The sequence below is a fragment of the Diadema setosum genome, chromosome 20, assembly GCF_964275005.1.
Source record: "Diadema setosum chromosome 20, eeDiaSeto1, whole genome shotgun sequence".
Taxonomy (NCBI): Eukaryota; Metazoa; Echinodermata; class Echinoidea; order Diadematoida; family Diadematidae; genus Diadema; species Diadema setosum.
The window spans coordinates 31,555,774-31,577,884 of NC_092704.1; the positions used below are offsets into that span (position 1 = coordinate 31,555,774).

Consider the following 22,111-nt stretch of genomic DNA (forward strand, 5'->3'; position numbering starts at 1 on the left):
ACCATGAATATTTGTTATCATACAACACCTAATTAGAATGTAGCTATCCCATTGGTCAATTGCCCATCACATGACATTTAGTTAAAATTCCATCGCACGCTTTGGCTGTCAGCTGTGCAATTTTGTTTGAGCAAAAATGGATAGTGCATGGCTGACGTCACCCATTTCCATTGACTATTGTGTTAAACTCAAAATTGACTCGAAATTTTTGTTCCATCACACGGCTCTGATGTCACAATAAACAAACATTTGCTGTGCGCACTCAACAATTACCAGTGCGCTAACAAGCGCATACTTTTGTCACACATTTTTGTTAACAACTTCGTTTCGCGTATGTACGTTCAAGGTGACTGCGACTGTGCCGCTACTTATTCGTCTTTCACGGAAAATGGTTGCCATTTTTGTGCTAAATTCAAGAATCTGTGTGGACCAAATCTGTTGACGTTTGAGGTGTTGTATAATAAAACAAATAGTGTATGGTCTTTACTCGTGCAATGGAACAATATTTCGCACTCGGTGATAGATGAGGCACACTATTCAACTTGGCTTCGCCTCGTTGAATAGAGCACCTCGATCTTTCACCTCGTGCGAAATCTTGTACCATCACACTCTTGACCATTCACTATTAATATACCATTGTTTGCAACAAAGATCTGAATGACAGATTTACAAGTGACTTTTCCTCTGAGTCCCAACAACGAATCTGACAACGTTGAGCAGTCACGAAATGACCTCTGACAGTCACATTGTCAAGCAAGTCCTGCAATAATCTAGTGGTGACAAAGTTCTTGATGGACTTTGTTACAATGCCCTACCGGTCAGCTGGCTGCAGTCAAGACACCTTTGTACCACAAGAGTCTTTCGATGGTCACCCAGCTTGGTCTCAGAGGAAGGGCACACCCTCCTGTGGTTTCACTACTGTGTACATAGCACAGGGCTGGTTAAGAGATATTGGCCTTGTAAAGCGAAGACTGGTATTCAGTCATTGAGTGTGCAGTCATCAATGTCGAACCAAGGACAGAGTTATTGTTTCAGGTGAATATCAGGCCCGTAACTATGGGGGGGGGGGGGGGGGGGGTGTTCAGGGGGTTCAAACGAACCACCCTTCCTAGCGAGCAGGGTCCGCTTGAACAAAAAATATACCCCTTCCAGAGTGAGACCCTATCCCACTTGGTTGCTTAACTCCCTCAGAAAGGTCCACTATTTCCAATTTTGAACCTCCCATAAAAATCCTAGTTACGGGCCTGAGTATGATCTATTCCCTATTATGCCTTCAGCATCTTACAAGGTCAAGAGGGTGCATCTTAAATCCTCACTGCACATGTAATCATTACTATCATCACTGTGGGGATGTCACCATGACAATGCCCATACGTAGGAAGCGATAATTAGATTAAAAAGGTGGCGAAAGCTGCAACTTTCACGACGCTATCATCAGCTGATTGGTTGAGGGCGGTCTGCTGTCTTCCAGCCACCTACGAATGGTAAAACAAACAAGAAGGCGGAAACGCAGATTCAGTACCTACGCATCCAGGTCAAATCATAGGGCTCAATGCCATGGTTTGTGTCAGCTCACAACGTTAGGTGCACAAGGAATGGAGTGTTGCAAGGCTGTGGATACTTGAGGGGGAATGTGCAAGTGAGTAAGGGAAAGACCTTATGAACTGTGCAAATACATGTTCTAGTGCTGGGATGAGGACATTTCCAAACATGATTTCATTTGAGGGTAAGTGACAGATCCAAGATAACTCACAAACAGGTGCACTGGGAAAGAAAAGCTGTCATGCTTGAAAACAAGGGAACCATGAGAGGGAAGAAACCCACAAAGCAATCGGCCAATGACGGAAACCGACTCACATGCATGACGGACAAAAGAGATGATGCAGAGACAAGGTGAGAGTAGAAAGGGATAAGAAGTAGAGAACAGCAGACATCGCAATGCCAGCAGATATGTCTGCCTGTCATTTTTTAAAACTTTTTCAATGCAAGCGCATTGACCTGTCTAAACAGCCCACGTTCATGTGTCTTAAAGGTGCATGGTCCCAGTGTTTTAGTCAAATGTGTACGCGGGCGCACCGCGCAAGTTTCCTATAGAGACCTACGCTATCGACTTCTATTTGGCGCTTACGCTTTGGCCCACTTTCCCGAGTCCGAAGAAGTCCGATTCACTGTAGTCAGTGGTCCGATCACAGTTCGGCTCATGATTCGGCTGAGGAGGATGACAGCTTAAGCAGACTTCTTTTGTGATGTCATAATAACAAGCACATATGCACGCACCCTGGCATTACTACAGACTGCGCTATGCGCAAAGAAGACAACAAAGGCAACGCTACTTAGCAACACCTACGCACTTTACTCTTGATGACAGCTCAACTTCGTTAACCTTCGTATCAATGCTAACGGTGATCGGCAGTATCATCAACAGCGCCATCTATACTACCGGGACTATGCCCCTTTAACATTGACGAATGCAATCTCCATCAAATGCTGATCTTATTTCAGACAAGGAGCCCACAATGAAGCAATAAGGAGATATACATTGTAGGACTGACCAACAGTTAGAAAGGCAGAGAAAAGAACAGCAGTACCCCAGGAAGTATGAAGTATGCACACAGTCCCGCAAGAAGAAAGCAGGGATTGGGAGGGTCAAGGCTTTAAGGCATGTGAGAGATGATGATGAGATTGAGATGGAATGACTGTATAGGATGGCACATTTAAAAAGTGTGAAATACACATTGGCAAACAAACGAGTTCATAGACGACGGTAGAGGTTCGCCCACAGAAACAGGAAAGACAGGGCAAGGGAAGTGTGATAAACTGCGACGAAGAAGCTGAGCAGACACATACAGAATATTTATTCTTTAGTGTTTGGACACAGCAGTGTCATCAAAACTAGAGGGGATATAAAAAGATGGAAGGGTCCCAGTTCACAGAACATGTGAAAGTTGGCAACTACTGTTTACTCAGATATACCCAGTTTCAGTGATACCCCATTATGAAGAGGGTGGATGTAGCAAAACCTTGTTCTAACACAAAAAAGTCATTTTGCTGGTCCTAGCTCTGTTTTGTTTGTTTGTTTCTTTTTTAAACCCTCATGTAACAAGAATCCCGATATAATAATGTAATTATCATGGGTCCAAGCCCTTGCTGTAACAATCTTCCATTGCAATTTCAGCGCATGAATGTCAAAAAGTAGATTTGAGGACAGCGATAGAAAACAGAAAGATTGACCAGTGGCAAGAGAGTAGGATGAAAAACAAACAAAGAGATGATGTGCTTTGAAAACTGGCAAAGAATAGGTGCAGTGTATTAGTAAAGCTTTTGCAGATATGAATGATACTAGTAGATACATTGCACACACAAGTATGAGGTGGTGAAGAATGTAGGAGACACAGACATGCCATTTATTGCTGATACAAGTCAAGTTACATAACATCCATGAGTTCAACTATATCACACCATGGACATAGGTCCATGATCACACAGAATATCACATGACAGATCAACAGACTTCAGTGGAATGAATTAGTTGAGGTGACATGGTGCAACATGCAGACACATTTACAAGGTAGAAGCTGACAGTGGTTTAGAGAAGCTGATCCGACACTCATATGATGACTGGGCAGGTGTATTAGTATACACTCTTCTACTGACAGATCCATGTACCAGTATATGCATTTCTCACAGTTTGAACATTTATTAATGAGACAATATTAAAATAGTGATATGCGGTATACCCTATATGAAAAATCAGTAATCATACAATAATTACTGTATAACGAGGAATGTTCGCTTGCATTTTAATTTCGCAAATTTCGTGAGCGCAAAGATTTGTGAAATTAAAATGCACGCAAAAGCTCTTGTCTACACTATAAAGATTGAATGCCAGTGGCAGTTCACGATAATTTCATGCCGCAAAAAAGGCCTTCGGCTCCAATTCGCGAAAAATTCAGGCCGCGAATATATCCTGTTTTACAGTATGCATGATACAATTACAAATGAGGTAATACTGTACAGCAAGAAATTTTTGTGGCATGAAATTTTCATGAATCGGAGCTGACTGCTTTTTTTTTTGCAACATGAAATTTTCATGAATTACCTCTGGCATTCAATGCATATAGTGCAGACAGGAATTTTTCGCATGCATTGTAAGTTTGCTTCTCTAGGCTCTCGTTAAATTCCTGAAATTTCGAGACAGCCACAAAACAAAATGCACACAAAAGTTTTTGGTTTTACAGTAATCATTTTCAAAGTTACACCACTTGCATGTTATTAAGCCATCAAATAGATGCTAATAGGTAGTCATCTCAGCTATGTCATCGAGATGTTGCTAGCTCAGTATCATTCATTGGTGTTGTACACAAGAATACTGGAACCAAGATAGTGATTCTTTATTACAAGTGCCTGAGTAGAGGTGAACTTTCTCTGCCCTCAAAAAGTAAAGATGCAAAGGAAATCTGATATTCTCAGTATCTCTCTCACAAAGTCATGGAGAAATGAGTGCGTTTTGAAAGTGATAACAAGTGCTACAAAACAGAACATAGCAGTCACTGTGCAGAGACAAACTTGTGTTTTTGTTTTGTTTTCCTTTGCCCATTTGATGACTGTGACATTCACATGGTCATGGCATTTACTATGTTTAGTTTGTTTTGTCTTCATTTCTCCAAGACTTTACTTGGCAATATCATCATCTTCTTTTTCAACAGAAATATGATCTCTACCTCTGAGGTTTAATTTTAGATTCTAATCAAATATAGACAGTATATATGACTGCTAATGTACTTTAATCTAGATCACCAAAGAAAGAATATCAGGGTAATACAAATTTCCAAAAGACACACACAAAAAAGTGAATTAGACCAATACCACTGAAATCCAAGTATACAATCTAGATGTTACAGAATTACATGTGTTAAAAGCCTCAGAGTCATAAATCTATTGAACAGAAATTGCTCACATTCAGTAGCATTAGACACTTTTATCTTGAGGCAGGACAAAACTTCAAGCTATCCTATCAGATGACAAGAACATGGCATGACTGATCCAGAAAGATTTTCACTAATTTGTGAAGCAAGCAAGAGCCTGCACTGCCACACATAAAATCACAAGCCTCAACACTCGCATTAATCCTACACAATAAGATAGTCGTAACTCCCGAGTTGAGTTCTCCATCGCTAAAGACATTTTTTAGCTTGTTTAATTGCAAAGCACATAACTGATTTCTGGATGGCTAGCACTCTCACCTTGGAGGAGGAGGGGTAGGGAGGGGCACAAAGTTCCCATCAGCGTCGACCTCAGGGTCCTCATTGGGACCAACAATCTGGGATTCTGTGTAGAGATTGGAGAAATTACACATTGATAAAAGCTTACATTCTCATGGTATCAGTGAATTTCAGTCATTAATGAAAGTCTCCATAACACAAGCATTTGTCTTCATATTGACTAAGAAAGATCGATGTATGATATTCTTAATGACAATGATGAGAAACATATGATTGCTGCATAGATATAAACAAGGTAATATATATCAGAGCATGACCACACAAATAATGTGATAGGCAAATATGTCCACTGCAAATCTTGCCTACATGATCAAAAGCATTTTAAAAACTTGAAAGAAAATTAAAAGGGAAGTTTTCCACAAGTACTGGGCAATGATGAAATCTCCAGTGGTTAAGAGTCAGCAAAGAGTCCTTAACATCCATGCACAGTCCTTAGATATTCGGATACTACAACTAGTTTTGGCGGTTTTGGTGTAGAAAAAAAAATAAGATCACAAAATACTGATGTGCTGGTTTAAAACATATGCTCTACAAGGTTCCCTCTGATTTTTTGTTTTGTTTTATTCATTTGTTTGTTTGCTTCTTCTTGTTGTTCTTGCTTTTTTGGGTTGGGGGGGGGGGGGGGAAAGGGGGGGGGGGAGGCTGCAGAGATCAGAAGACAGGTCAAAAGGAAGATGCCCTTACCAGCAACAGAGAAGAGATCTACACCCCTTCCCGGTGGAGGTGACACCGTGTAAGCTGACATGACCTCCATCTTTCGGTCCCTGTTTGTGTTGATTTGGCCAATCCCAGGCTGAGGAAAGAATGAAGGTGAACAAAGATAGCATAGAAGAAATGACAGAGACAAGGCGAAGACCTACAAAACAGCTAACCAAAATGCACGCTTTGGGGACTTTGTTACAGAGATGCTAGCAGGAAGCTGAGGAAGGCCAAATCACGCAGTAAAATGTGGCATTAGTTTGCCCTTGTAAAATTTGGTTCAATGACAATTTGAAATGATCAATCAAATGATGTCTAATATATGGTTTGGGCTTTAAAAAGTAGAAGACTACACACTCTGACTTTCAAAGAAGTCCATGATTACAACTAATTTATCTGACTATGGTTTATCCTTATGGCATTGCCAAATGGATAGCCACTGACTATGACACTGATCTCTAGATCAATTATTCTGGAAACAGAAATGCTGAAATTCGAACATTCTGAGACCATCTTAAATAATCACATTCAGTCAGGCTATACACTCTTCATATGGATTAATTCTCAGGTGAGAATGATAAGGGCGCTAAGTTGCCAATAAACCCACAGTGTTCGAGACAACTTAATGCCCTTCTCATTCTCAAATGATGAATTTTTCAATGGCATTATCTTATGGTTGTCCATATGACTAGAGTACACAAAAAAAATGCACATAGTCAACTGCTGCTATTTCGTATGCCTGGCTACATGCAAGCAGACAACTTGGGTTCAAAGTTAAAAACAAGGAAAAGTAGAAATTACGCGGTGCGTAATATATGTCCCCGCCGGAAGTAGCATTTAGTAGCAAAATGTACAATATAGGTAAAAAGATGAAGGTCAAAGGTGAAAGAAGTCAAAGGTCAAAATTCTATGTAGAAGTTTTGAAGCCCTCACCTAGTGCCATCACATAAAGCAAACGGAATCAAAATCGGGTTAGAAATGGCGAAGGAGTAGCATTTTGTAGCCAATGTACAATATAGGTTAAAAAATCAAGGTCAAAGGTCAAAGAAGTCAAAGGTCAAAATTCTGTGTAGTAGTTTTGAAGCCCTCACCTAGTGCCATCACTTAAAGCAAACGGAATTGAAATCGGGTTACAAATGGCAAAGGAGTAGCATTTTGTAGCAAAATGTACAATATAGGTCAAAAATCAAGGTCAAAGGTCAAAGAAGTCAAAGGTCAAAATTCTGTGTAGAAGTTTTGAAGCCCTCACCTAGTGCCATCACTTAAAGCAAACGGAATTGAAATCGGGTTACAAATGGCAAAGGAGTAGCATTTTGTAGCAAAATGTACAATATAGGTCAAAAATCAAGTTCAAAGGTCAAAGAAGTCAAAGGTCAAAATTCTGTGTAGAAGTTTTGAAGCCCTCACCTAGTGCCATCACGTAAAGCAAACGGAATCAAAATCGGGTTAGAAATGGCGAAGGAGTAGCATTTTGTAGGCAATGTACAATATAGGTCAAAAATCAAGGTCAAAGGTCAAAGAAGTCAAAAGTCACAATTCTGTGTAGAAGTTTTGAAGCCCTCACCTAGTGCCATCACTTAAAGCAAACGGAATTGAAATCGGGTTAAAAATGGCGAAGGAGTAGCATTTTGTAGCAAAATGTACAATATAGGTCAAAAATCAAGGTCAAAGGTCAAAGAAGTCAAAGGTCAAAATTCTGTGTAGAAGTTTTGAAGCCCTCACCTAGTGCCATCATATAAAGCAAACGGAATCAAAATCGGGTTAGAAATGGCGAAGGAGTAGCATTTTGAAGCAAAATGTACAATATAGGTCAAAGGTCAAGGTCAAAGGTCACAATTGAAATTCTGTATAGAAGTTTCAAAGCTCCCATGTAGTGCTATCATATAAAGCAAACAGAATCAAAATCGGGTTAGAAATGGCGAAGGAGTAGCATTTTGAACATTTTGATCACACACGGACGCACACACGGACGGACACACGGACACACGGACACACGGACACACGGACGGACACACACACGTACGGAGCCCGTTTCATAGTCCCCTGCTCGAACTCGTTCGGCGGGGACAACAAGTACCGGTAGTTGTTTTCTGGATTGGTCATTGATTGCACAAATGTAATGAAATGTCATGGTATGACAGTGGGTGATATCCTGTAGATAGTTCAGTACATACCAGGGGTGGGTGTGGTCCCTTGTGTTTGGTGGGTGCTGGCAGGGTGGGTTGGGGTTGAATTGCTACACTCTTGGTCATACTGCCTGGTTCATCACTCTGTGAAGGAGAAAGGAAAGGATTCAGGAGCTAGCATTTTAGTACTCTCAGCTCATGCACTATTCATGTACAAGGTGGGGAAAAAGGTCAGGCACACTGTGACCATTTTATCATAGATGTACAATTCTGGTGCAATTCATCAAGATGATTTTTGTCATTAATTTTCTCTGTTCTTGACATTGTTGAAACTGTTTATGAATCTAAATATGATAATGACAATGATATCACTTTATGAAGCTCAGAACCTATGTACATACATTCTTCTGCACTACAAGAGCTCCTGATATGCTCAACAATAATGAACAGTTAGATGGGGAAAAATAATGTTTCAAGTTTTGATTAAAAGACTGCTACACTTGGGGATTTCCTGATTTCTGATGGTAAATCATCTTCATGTTGAGTTAATGGATCTTAAATGGGACACTTAAACAGAAAGCCCCATACGTATTACACATAGGACTATTGAAATTTAAGGTATAGTCATCCTAAGGTCAAGGGCATTTGCCAAGGACATTATATCATTTTGTGAAAACATGACAATGTATTTGTTATGTATACTGAGTGCCACAAAGCATGTTTGACTTGGAGATACTTACAGCGTACATGACAGTTGCATGATGGAGGGTAGCAGCTTGCTTCTGTAATGTTTGCCTCAGGTAGCTCTCGTCTTTCAGTGCATACATACTGCAATACATACCAAGATAATCACATGAGTTTTCCTCTCCCAATGAAATACTTCAGTGGAAATAAGTGTAAGTCAACTCAATCCAAAAAACACTATATATTTCTGATAGTAATATAGTAGCCTAGACAAGTGCAGTTTGTAAGATGGCTACAAATTTTTGGTACAAACATAATGAAAAATTATTCACAAAAGGCAAGTAAGAAACAACACAAAACTATAAATGTATCACCAATAAGTCAATGGACCCTACAAATCAGAATTTTGCAGGTTATGAAATGTGCATAGAATGTACTGAGGAATCTATGTTGAAATAGGAGAAGAACAGAATTAATTCAGCAGCAAAAAAAAAATGCATAAACTAGCTAAAGCTTTGAAGAAGATGATACAAATATCTGACATTTCATAGCATGATGTAGGACAAGCTTTTAAAAGACACTGCAATGTTTGCAACAGCAATGAAAATATGACAGCAGAAATGATTGAACACAAAAGATAGCTCACCTCCTCTGCAGCACGGTGAATTTCTTCTCCCATAGCTTTGTGCTCCTAGCTAGCTCCTTCTTCAGCCGGGCAATCTCTGATCTGAGGTGCTTCTCCAGTCGGCCCAGCTTGGAGATCTCCTCCCCTGACTCTGCCTCCTTTGTCTTGGTGGCTTCCTCCTGATTGGGTCAGTCCAGGTCAAAGGTCAAAAGGTCAAAAAGTTTGCATCTCAAATCACAAAGCAGTTCTTATGTTTCTGTTACAGTGTTTTGCCACTTTTATTCTTCGTTGATCCTTTCTTCACAGAAAAATGTATAATATGCGCATCATCAAACATTGAAGCATTTTTCCCTCAAGATATATTGAAAGTAGATGATGCATGCAGTGTCAAATAGCTTGAAATGATCAAGGCCTTCTTTCTAACATTTCATATCATCATGTCTGAGATTTAATATGTTTTGCACTTTTTTTCTTTTTTTTCCCCAAAAGGCTCTGGCTACATAAAATACCTCCAACCCCTCTTACACTTCCATACTGGATTTTCTTTGGACGAAGACAACACAAAGTAAACAATCAGGGCTTGACAACAACTTTCTTCACTGGTGGCCCGTATAAGAAATGTAGTGGTCCGAAATAAAGAAAATGTATAAATTCATTTTGATTTTCAGCTGCCCGATCAGGCCACCACAAGATGGCCCCATTAGAAGTTTGATGGCCTAACATCAATTTCTAGTGGTCCCGGGGCCACTGGGCCACCACTTATGTTGAGTTTTGACTATAGTACACACATAGTATACTAGAACACAGCACTGGGAGTGGTCTCCTAAAAAACAATGGACTGTTTCTGTGGATTACACTGTAGAGACTTGCAAAAGCCCATGAGGAAACAATGAACAAAAGTAAATCCGAACAGGTCCCAGTAGTTTCAGATGCACATGGTCCCATGGAGCACCCAGCATGTTTGATTTGCAAAAATCCTGATAAACATGCCAACTAGCACAGGAGTGTGTCAGGTAATATGATGGTGAGTAATGAATGGAAAGAAAGAAGAAGAAAACATAAAAAGAAATCAGAGTATGATGAGGAAAGGAACCGTACCTGCTCCTGGATGACTTTGGCCTGCTTTTCCCTCTCTCTCAGCAACTTCATCTTTTCTTCCTCCGCCTTCTGGGACTCCGCTGCATGCTGCTTGGCAAGGCTTAGCATCTGGAAAGAACAAGATGGCATCTCTAACAATCATCTTCTGTAGTCATATTTTCATCGCTGTTGCAACCATTGCAGTGTCATTTTAAAAGCTTGTCCTACAACATGCTGTAAAATGTCAGATATTTGAATCATCTTCTTGAAAGCTTTAGCTAGTTTATGCATTTTTTTTTTCTGCTGAATTAATTCTGTTCTTCTCCTATTTCAACATACCATCCTCAATACACTCTATGCACATTTCATAACCTGCAAAATTCTGATTTGTAGGGTCCATTGACTTGTTGGTGATACATTTATAGTTTTGTGTTGTTTTTTACTTGCCTTTTGTGAATCTGGAAAGAACAAGATGGCATCTCTAACAATCATCTCGACTTGAGAGTTAATGCAATCTTTCCACTATTGTGACCTCTCCTAAGGGACAATGTCCATGACAGGTGTAGTGGACAAAAATTCATGACCGCCAATTCTGATATTGCAAGGATAGACTATGGTATACACGCTGTATTTGATTTTGCCAGTTTCGTTTATTTCCACAATCTGATATAAAAGATTTACAAAGAAAAACTGAGAAACAGGTCAACATAAAAAGAAAAACAGAATACAAAACAAAACAAAACACAATGAACAAGCTGACATTAGGATTATATAAGAGTATAGCAGGTATATCTTTCACAAGTAGATGAAAAGTACGGAAAACAATATGAAACAACAAACAAAAAACGGAAAACCTTTATTCACAAGTGCCATGGATCTTGACTTTCTAAAGGTTTGGAAGCAAGTCTAATCAGAAGTAATGAAAAATTCTGGAACTACAAATTATTGATAATGGTTAAGTACAGCAACTGTTTCTTTTTCAACACATTTGCTCTGTTCTGATCTTTTCTCAAGGAAGAGTCAGGTCACTTTTCATAAATAATTGTTGTAATTCCCTCAAGGAAAAACACAGAGTGGAAGAAGAGGGTATGTTACTCACTTCATCTCTTGATTTCTTCATCTTATCCTGCATCTCCTTCTCCATCAACAGCCGCTGCTTCTCCGCCTGACAAAAATCAAAACAAAACCCAACCAAAATCAAAGCATTATGACCGATGAAGTACCAATGTCTTCTTTCACTCATCTTTTCTGTATCTCCTGCTCTTTCTCTATCACTCTCATCTCTAGTTTAATTTAGGCTATTTTTACTGTCCTCTTTATTAATTATGAAAAAAAAGACATAATTCCAAAATAAAAATCTTCTAAGGTTTTCAGGTCAATGCTAAAGCTAGCACTTCATAATAACATGACACTGCTACACAATTTGGCCAACATCTAAATACCATCATATTTGTAGTCATGTACGTGTTGTTTTAGGCTGCAATCAGGATACTTCTGCTTTCATATTCTTCCCAACGCTTTCCATAGAGAGAGTAAGATTGATACAGATGTGTTAACTTTCTATGTGACATGCACTTCATTCCAACGTGCCAAGGTTCTTCATTGGCATTCAGTAATCCATTCAAACTTGGCAAAGTCGTTAAAGTTGGCAAGCCCACTCCGGTGGTGTAGCAATGTGTCTCACAGTCCAACAGGAAGGCAATAGTGACAAATGGCATTAGGGGGGATTAGGCAATCTCGTTTATTAACCTGTTGAGGATGGTTTGATTTTGCTACAACACGCATTTCCCATAGATGCTTGCCCGAGTATACTCGGGACTCGTCCTCAACGGGTTAACATCTTGATTTTCAGACACCTGTGCCACCGACTGGTGAAGAAGGCAGGTCCATGTTGTGTGCCAATCAGTGAATAAAGCTTAGTAAGAGCAAGGGTCAAGAAAAAGGTTATCCAGACTGTGTTCAGAACTCACCTGTCTTTTCAGTGATGCCATTTCTTGCACAGCTGTCGCCTTGGCTTCTTCCAACTCCTTTAGAAGCTGTTCAGAAGAGAGAAAGAGAGAAATATACCTAAACTACCCTTGTACTTTCAAATGACACAGTTTCACAAATTTTACAGTCAGGCAAGCCTGTAACTAAATTTGTCTAAAGCCATGATATGATATTGGGTTTGACAATGCATTCACAGAAAAACTGTTCAAACTTTGCGGTGCATGATTAACAATGAAGCTTTTATTTTGAATGAGATAAAGACTGCTTTGCATGCAAAGTATACAATTCAACGGTCTACTGTAACTCTGTTACAATCTTTTACATTTGCCCCATGACCCTAACCTTGATCAGTGCACAATTTTCAAATGTATAAAATTTTCTAATTTTCACAGCAGCCAGAAATTAAAAAAACAAACAAACAAATTGCGCTCACATGCTTGAACAAATAGAAAAGCAAGAACCTCTACTCTTGTCAATACTTTTGTCACCACTAAAAAGCAGGAGGGTGGCAATGTAAATAACCATGAATGGTAAACTATTGTTTTCCTGCTTTACTTATTATTCTCAACTCACCTGTTTTATGTGAATCCTCTCTCTCTCAAGATCCTTGTTCAGTCTCTCCATGTCTCGATCTGAAAAAAAAAAAAACACCCCAAAATGATGTGAAACATGGACTTTACTTCCACACTGCCTTCACTGCTCCTTTCACAACAATTAACACATGAGGCTCAATTACAGTCCCTAAGTCAAAGCACCTCTCAGAATGTATGGTCCTAATTACAGATGTATATTTGACGTACCTATAACATAGCTGCTTATCTGCTTATCATGGTTCTTTAGCATATACCCTGGGCACATCATCATTTGTATCCCATTGAAGACCCGTTCAAACCTTTGATACAGGAATTGAACAGACTCGAGGGCAAAGCCTTGTAATCTGAAGTTAAACCCCATACCAGGACTATCAATCTCTCTAGATTAAAAACAACCAAACAACCAAACAAAAAAAAGGTACTGATGCACACTAAAAAGATATGTACTTTGAAGACATAATCATACTTTTGGTTTGAAAACGGGCAAACTGCACATATCAAGCATGCTGAATTAGGATGATTCAAAAACATATGTTTTTGTGTTTGATGGAGAAAAACAAAACTCATACTAAATGCTGTAGAAACATAATAGTTGACAGTTCTACAACACCAACACATGCTATCAAAACCCCTTTCCTTCCCTCACCCCACCCCCCCCCCCAAAAAAAGAAGAAGGCAACAACAATAATGACGACGAAGAAGTACAAGAAGAAGAAGAAGAAGAAGAAGAAGAAGAAGAAGAAGAAGAAGAAGGAGAAGAAGAAGAAGAAGGAGAAGGAGAAGAAGAAGAAGAAGAAGAAGGAGAAGAAGAAGAAGAAGAAGAAGAAGAAGACAAAATAATTAAACAAAAATCAATCTACATGAAAGCTCAAGTTAACAGTCACATAGAGTAATAGTGTGTAGCTGGGTGTGTCATTTTGATTTTCTACATGTATGCTGTCCAGAAGATAAATTGGGTAAGTGTCCAATAAATAAAGACAGGTATCTATAAAGTTTATTTGTCTGACATGGATCCAACAAAACTAGCATCAAGAATCATGCAATTACGAAATTAAAACTGGGCCTGGTTAGCAGGTAAGGAAGAGCTAAAGAGTTGCAGGAGTAAAGCTGTGTGAAGCTTCACCTGCAGTAAAAGTGATGAAATGAGAGTCACAAAAGGAGAGATAGCAAAGTGGAGGAGCAAGATGAAGGAAGATGAGGGTAAGATGGTAAGAGTGATGGGAGCTTACTGAGTTCTTCGATCAGTTCATCCTTTCCATCCAGCGCTGACTCTAAGCCATCAATCTTCCTCTTCATGACGGTCATCTCATCCTTCAGTCCTTCCAGCTCATAGACAGCACTGGGAGTGGATGCTTCACTTCTTGGTGCCTGATATATGGACAAGTTTCACATGTTTGTTGTTAAAGGAGACTTCTGGATGATTTTCAGACTTAAGCATTTGAACATCTATAAATTGGCTATACTGGATGCAGAATTTCAGAATCTAGTGATTGGAGTGAGGAATAGGTATGTTCTCAAATTCATTACAAATCACAAGGAATGAGGATGATGACATAGCAGCTTCACATAAGAATGCATGATTGGGTGCCTAAGGAAGAAGAAAAGAAGAAAGAATGCATGAAATCTACACAGATGAAGTTGTTGAGCAGTCAAATGCTGTTGTAATGGAATTAATTGCTACATTTCTAGAATATGTGAGCCTCCTATGTCACCATCCCTGTTCAGTGTAATATATCTCGGGCCTTTCAGCGTATTGGTTTATCTGCTCTATGATCACAACAAATTCCACAGATCTACACATGACATCATCAATTTATGTACTACATCATCTGAAATTATAAAAATCGTCAGGAATGTCCCTTTAATAACCGGGTGATGTATTATTCATAAATAGAGAGTTGTCAACGTAGCTTGACAGAAAGATTGGAGAGAGCTAGATCAGAAGATGAAATTTATCAGTCATTTTCATCAAAATATTAATTTCTACAGTATCAATGATCAATTTACTATAACAAATCACTCAGCTGAAGTGATCCAGGCACAAAATCTTTCTGTCCACACGAACAGAGTGCTCTCACATAAGCCAACAATATACATTTCATACACATCAGTGTTATCAGTGTTGCAATCTTTTCAAAAGGAGTTCTTGTCAAACTACAGTAATGAATGCAAGCAGGAATGAATAATTCACAGAATGACAGATTTAATCTAGTTTCTTAGACAAAAGCAAAAACTCACGCAGAAATGCACACACTAATTTCACTCAGTGTCACTACAATGCAAAGACGACAGAAAGCATCATCAACTCATCTCCGAGGAGGTTCTCACATTGGCTTGCTGTTCAAGCTGCATCCTCAGCATGTCGATGATGCCTTCCTGGGAGGCCACCTGGTTCTGGAGAGCCTTGTAGTCCTCCAAGAGGGCGGCATTCTGTCCCGACTGCTTCTTCAACTCCGCGTTCATCTTCTTGCTGGCGTGGTTCTATAGAATGGGAGGTTTAAGAGTGGATCATGCAGATTCTTAAAAAAGAAAAAATTAATACACATTTATGCAAACATATCATGAGCAAGAAGATGAAAAACATTGGTAGGACAAACAACCCCCCCCCCAAAAAAAAAAAAAAAATGCCATGATGTAGGTCTGTATAGAAGTCAAGAAGGTTGTATGAATCTGCCAGGTGGAGAAAAGTGGCATTACAGTGGCAAGCTGTTGCACAAGCAGTGTGCCCTTCTTGATGGCTTCTTAACATTGCAAATAAATCCTTTAATATGATTCTTTCTCTGACAGAATGCTTCATGGCTGGAATTGGTTGTTCAAACACTGGATGTTCTGTGATTGTTAATAATATAAGCGGGTCTTTCTCTACGCACAGGATGTCAGTTGATAAAATGGACTCTATGGAAATTAACTCTCAATTCTTTTTGGAATCACATTGTAAGGGCAAAAGTCTGATTCCTGATGGAGAGAAAAACCACCCCCAAACTAAATAAAAGTAAACAACAAAACCATGTACAAGAAAATTAAAATGTGTATATTTCATACGAAAGGTCTCAATGCACTGCTTCATAAAAAAAATTGTGGTAATAATATACAATTGTCTACATAGATACATATTGACATCTCAAATGTAAGAAATTAAGAAAACACACCCACCTTCCATTCATGTGCAATCTTTGCAATAGCATTGGCGAGCTGCTGTCGGAAACTTCTTCTCACAATCTCCACCCTCTGAAGGAGAGGAAGAAAAACATGGTGAGGATGAATTATTAGGTGCCATACTGTAGCAACAATGCAGAGAGGAAATTTAATAGAACTTTAAATAAAGCAAATGCCCAGTCTTTGAAAATACGGTCCTAACAGTATGTACAAGAAGCAAATGGTTTTTACAAGTCATCTGTATGCTTAATCATCTCCAAAAATGTACAAATGAAGAGCCACAACCTGTAGCAAGTTTGCGATGATTAAGTATAGTGAGGTACCCACACCTCGTCAGGGGCCCTAATACCGTAACCCTGCGTAAAATTGCTACAAGCGCACTGAACAAAAATGTACACCTGTGTTCAGTGCGCTTGAACCTTTGCAGGGTTACCACAACCAAGCAAACTTAGGAGAAAACTCACCACTTTTTCTCAAAATCTTAGATTTATATAAGGAATATTATTATCACTGTGACACGCACACATATTTTACGTTCTTTGTCTATGGGAGCATGGGGTGGCGAGGTGCAGGCCCCTTCCTTAGCACACTACTATTCTGTATCGTTTGCATCTGACGACAATAGCTGCAAATTTCTGGTAACTAACACTGAACTTGTGGTTCCATTGGTATCTTCAACATTTTTCCTGTATGTAAGTGGAATTTCACAGAATTTCAGTAACGTAGTGCGATTAAACATGCAGGTCACTCAAGTATACTCAATATTATGCATAATTGGCTCCCGATTCAGTAACAGAACGAATAGAGAAAACTGAAGAGGCAAGTACGTCTGAATGGAAAGAAAATAACATGGCAGTGAAATGTACTTTGATGCTACAAAGTAATTGTCATAATGGTTCCATTTCTTTTGCATTGTGTTTAATTCACTTTCCGAAGAGAGTTCTGCTTTCCATTCCTCTTCTCCCCTCCCTCGCACCAGTGTGATGTTGTTGATTGAGTATCAAAGTTTGGCATTACCTCCCTGTGGGCTTTCTCCAAGATCTCCACATGATCGTTGATCCTGCAGTACATGTCCAGGGCCTTCTCCTGCAGCTTGTTCTCGTAGTCCGCCCGCATCACCTGCTTTGCTACAGCCAGCTCTCTCTTCAACTCTTTCGATTCCTAGATGGTAATTTCGTTCCGGACAAAAAAGAGAGAAGGAGTAATAAGTGAAGCATACCTACAACCTTAAAGGCATAAGTTACCATTTGTGACCCGCGACAACGGTTTCAGGCAAAAGTCGCAAGAGCAAATTCCCTCCTAGGCGGGGCACAAAGATTTTTACCATAATTTTTGTCGATTTGGGTTTTTTTGCAGAAATCGAATCTTTGATATGTTTTCTACATCTACACTAAATTTCATAGCATAAGACTACCTCTTTCCTATCGAAAATGGAATTTTAAGCACCCTATGTTGATTCGCACTCGTCAGTTTCGAGCTTCTTTCGAACGCCGCGCCAATATCCCCAGCGTTGCTACGGCGCAGGGTCTCGCATGCGATTGGCTGGTGCGTCGCACACATTTACATAATTCGGCTTTCGGAGACACCAGTTGCAGCGTTTTGGGAATGCTTTGTCCACGCGTGCATGATTACAATGTACATGCTCCATTGTTCTTGCTATAGTGGTTTATACGCTCGCTCTGTAGTGCGTGCTCTTCGTTTGGCTTTCTATCCAAACTATTCTACCGCAATGTTCGACAACGGAAGTGAAACAAAAAATCATGTAGCACGACATAATCGTGTAAAAAGAAAAAAAAAAGTCTACTTGTACATGTAGTAAAAATTATGACAGCAGACTGACTCAAGGGAAGGAAAGGAGAGGTCACATGTAACCTGTTATATTGAAATACTACACATCAAGATCGCACCAAACTAACGAGTCGTACGTGTTTGTTTGTTTGTTTTGATATAATCAACACCACCAATCAAGGCAACATATGCACGGCTTGTAAAAACAAATCAAAAAGGAAGCGTGACCCTTGCCAGCTCTGGCATTTTTCTGCCTTCAAAAGGGTCGCCAATGATAAAGTCAAATCAACAACAATGAAAACGCGATTTGTAAATGTGTGGATTCGCCACCCGCTCCTGTTACATGCACCAGATCATGGCGTGTGGATGCCATTGCGTAATGCGTGCACCATACACATGTACACCATACGTGCAATTATCTTATCCGCCATCTTGAAAGACGTACTGGTAAAACGAACCCGAGCGAACCGCATTGTTTTTCGGCTCCATACGCTGAGCTCCGAGGAAGGGTGCCCGGGAAATTTGACTCTCTCAGTGAGCCAATCAGAAGCGATGTGGTTGCTAGAGGCGGAGCTTCACATCGATTGGCACCATCGTACGGATGGGTGATTCTCACCTCGCATCGCCGCTCGGACATTGTCTTTGAGTAAGAGGTGAATCTTCAAAGCCCGTTTTCTCGCAATTTTGTCTGGCTAACAACTTAAAAAGTGCATTTTATTTCGCTTTCTATGCCCACTTATGGTGCCGAAGAATACAAGTGTTTTATATCAATGCAAAGCTTAGGAAATGGGCAATGTGATTCAGTGAAAAAATGAATTTTCAAAATGCCCGACTTTTGCCTGAAACCGTTGTCGCGGGTCACATTTGCAGATGAAACAAAAACCCAGCTTTAGTGCTTTAAAATGGTTCTAAAATGTGAGTTAGGGATAGAAACCACTGTAAAAATTTGAATCCGTATAATCAATGTTAAGTGTTGTTAAATACACAAAATGTGAAGAACAGTCATAATAAAAATGTTTCCAGACTAAACCATCTACAGTTACGGTTTATTAAGAAAAACACCGATATCTCTTTATATTTTAGGCCTTATTGCAAAAATTTTACATCATTAAGTTTTTGTTTTGTGATACAACTGACCAACACATGTGCATCAAATGTGATATCCTGAACATTTTTAAAATCACTGCTCCCTAAGGTAAACTAGACCTTTAATGATAAATGATTGACTTTACTAATTACCCCTTTCCAGTTTTGCAGCTGCATTTTTTAACTCTTTAAATTCACATCATTGGATTCATTTCATGGCAATGTGTTGTGTGAACCATCCTCTTCTGCAACTTGCCAGCTACCACTCTATAAAATCCCAGGACCAAGAGATATTATACAGAGTCCCTCTACAGTTTTTGGCATTGCTTTGCACTTAAAGATACTTTTGCATGATAAACAAAGTATAAAAAAAAGAAGAAGAAAACAATGGGGAAAATGTTATTCTCACCTAAAAAATACAGAATGTGGAGCACATGTGTGTGTGTTGGGGAGAGAATTACAGAGTTTTAAGGTCATTCTCATCATTGTCAACAATGTAGTTTCCTGATTTTTCTCACATATCATCCTACAATGCAAAGGCTTGATGAAGAAAACTGTTTGTGCCAGAAGAATGTGCAGCATGGACCTGTCATTACAAGCAGATCTTCATACCTTGAGCAGGGTTTGTAAGACAACGGTCATCTGCTTCAGTTCTAGAATCTCTGACTCCACCGTCTGAGCGGCTCTGTCTTGCCGGAAGAAACCAACTTTCTGTTGGTCTGCGATGGATGGCCTGAAGTAAGGAGAATATGTACAGATAAGTTGAGAACTGGACACCACACATATTTGAAAGATAACAAATGATACTTCATTGGTCAGCAGTGAGCTTATCAAGCGTACTTGACATTGGGGATGTCAGCTCTAATCCAAAATAGATGTTCAGGTAGCTCAAGACAAAACCAGATTAGAATATAATACAAACTTGTAGATGTTGGATCTATTGAACAATACTTGTAGTATGACACTACTTCTGAAAAGGGGGTGCGGAAGCCTTCCTAATACCCCCACTTATTTTGCCATACCACTCTACACTTAATACCGTACTCTTGATAGCTTAAATGCATGGATGGATGCTGACCTCACCATTGCCAAATATGCCTGTGTGCATGCAACAATGCTCAGAAGCTACATTGTATTATGAACAAGGGCAGGGTATTATAGAATGGTATGTCAAAATTAATCAGGGTGGGGGAATATGCAAGTCTTTCCTTCTTTTGTGAGGTATGAGAAAAAGGTAGTCAGGTGTACGGGGATAAGAAAGACCCTTGATGCAACAACCTGAACTGCAACAGCTCTCACATCTTTATGCCAAGCCCACCAACTACTGTACATTATAATGTAGAACTATTGCAGACAGCAAAACTTTAATAAAGTGTGTAGAAGTATTTTCTAAAGGTAAAGTCTGAAAAAAAAAGAATGTTTGCTGCAGTACAGCTACCAAGCTAATATTATCTTTCATCCAAATCAATGGTTCAGTGAGTAAGGTTCCTCGCATTCTTCAAGAAGATCTACTGACTGTCCACTGGCAGTAGACAAGCTAAAAACAAAACAAAACTAAACAGCTATCATGTACACTAAAAATGCACACCAACCACTCCCTTGGATAATTTATCAATAAAAATTCTTGTGGCTGTCAGAACATTTATACGATGAATCATATCTGACAGTTTCATAGAATTTCACAGCCAATTATTGAAGAAAAGTACATCACAGGTAAAGACACATTGTAATTCCTACTCAGAAGTATGTTGATCGCTGGCTGTTGGCATAGCATGATGTATCATGGATCATGTAGATATAGCAATCATAACCCAAATAATGCATTGCAAGTATAGCATGCCGAGACAGCTCACCACCGACATACTTCCCAACTCTGATTTCTCTTTTTCTTATTTGTTGTTGTCTTTTTGACTTCCAAATTCCACAAAAACTCTGTAGGGCCTAGAATCTAATGGTTCATTTAACTTTAAGCATCTTCAACAGTTGCGCAAACTTTATGATTGACAAACAGCAAAATGTATGGTGGGTTGCATTTCTACATCATGGTTACCCAAACAACATCAGTGGATAGAACATCCAACAACAATTGCATTTGCAAAACAAAAGTGAGCGTGCCGCTGAGGCTTCTCTTTCTGGCACTAGCCCCTCATCATAAATTTTAATGTAAAAAACAAAACAAAAAAACAACCTTTCAGTATCACTACAGTCACAGTACCATAGCATAATACACCATTATAACGATGCTTCTTTTGACAGTAGACTAGATCCTAACTATACACAGCCCAGTCGCATAGCGCATTAACAGCGTCTGGTCGGGCTAACTACCGGTACTGCGGTAGGCCTAGATCCTAAATACAATGTAACTGTTTAGGCCCTAACCTAACTCAAGACTGCGGCAGCCGCCACACAAAGACCGCGCCTTGCGGCGCGGTCTCCGGGGCTAGCCCTAACCTAGACCTTAAATCTAATATTCTGTTGAGTCCGAAGTGAAAGTGAATTTAATTTTGCATCGCTAAATGCGGTAATGCCAAATGATGGTCGCGGCTGATTTCGTAAATTCGAGAAAGGCAACCCTTCACAAAACTGGGACCTGCCCTGGCTATGTAAACTTTATGCCCTGTTAAACGTTAAAAGGTAGTAGAACATGCAGACAGGTTTAGAAAACAGACACAAAAATTTAGTGTCACGGAACATCATTCCCGACGATGAATAGACACTGCACGGTCTAACGTACTGTACAAATTTGTACGTTTAGAAGACTCTAGACTTGGCAGACGCGATCGCGATCGCGACCGACAAAAACGAAGTCGACTTTTTCCAGGAGGATACTGACATTAAATCTGCATGAAAGTAGCTCTAATTACACTCACTTAATTTCATCAATGTCGAGCCTCGGCTCAGTGAGGTGATATAATCTGGAATCGTCCTCCATTTCTATTGCAGTCATATCTTGAGAAGTTGATCGAGAGGGTCGTCCTACGTTGTTGTCACTCGCCATTTTGTTGT

At 39.6% G+C, this 22,111-nt stretch overlaps 1 protein-coding gene across 1 annotated transcript; it reads right to left on the reverse strand.

Annotated features, from left to right (window-relative positions):
- Positions 1-1,114: 1,114 nt before the first annotated feature.
- LOC140243345 (uncharacterized) lies at positions 1,115-22,104 on the reverse strand. The gene is made up of 16 exons (XM_072323019.1): positions 21,976-22,104; positions 19,718-19,838; positions 17,249-17,392; positions 16,229-16,303; positions 15,404-15,556; positions 14,305-14,443; positions 13,056-13,114; positions 12,464-12,529; positions 11,593-11,658; positions 10,515-10,622; positions 9,438-9,595; positions 8,848-8,935; positions 8,156-8,251; positions 5,967-6,075; positions 5,244-5,328; positions 1,115-1,475 (listed from the first exon to the last, which is right to left on the reverse strand). Exons 1-16 carry the CDS (start codon positions 22,101-22,103, stop codon positions 1,421-1,423), a joined length of 1,650 nt encoding a protein of 549 aa, XP_072179120.1. The 5' UTR covers position 22,104; the 3' UTR covers positions 1,115-1,420.
- Between the last annotated feature and the right edge of the window lie 7 nt (positions 22,105-22,111).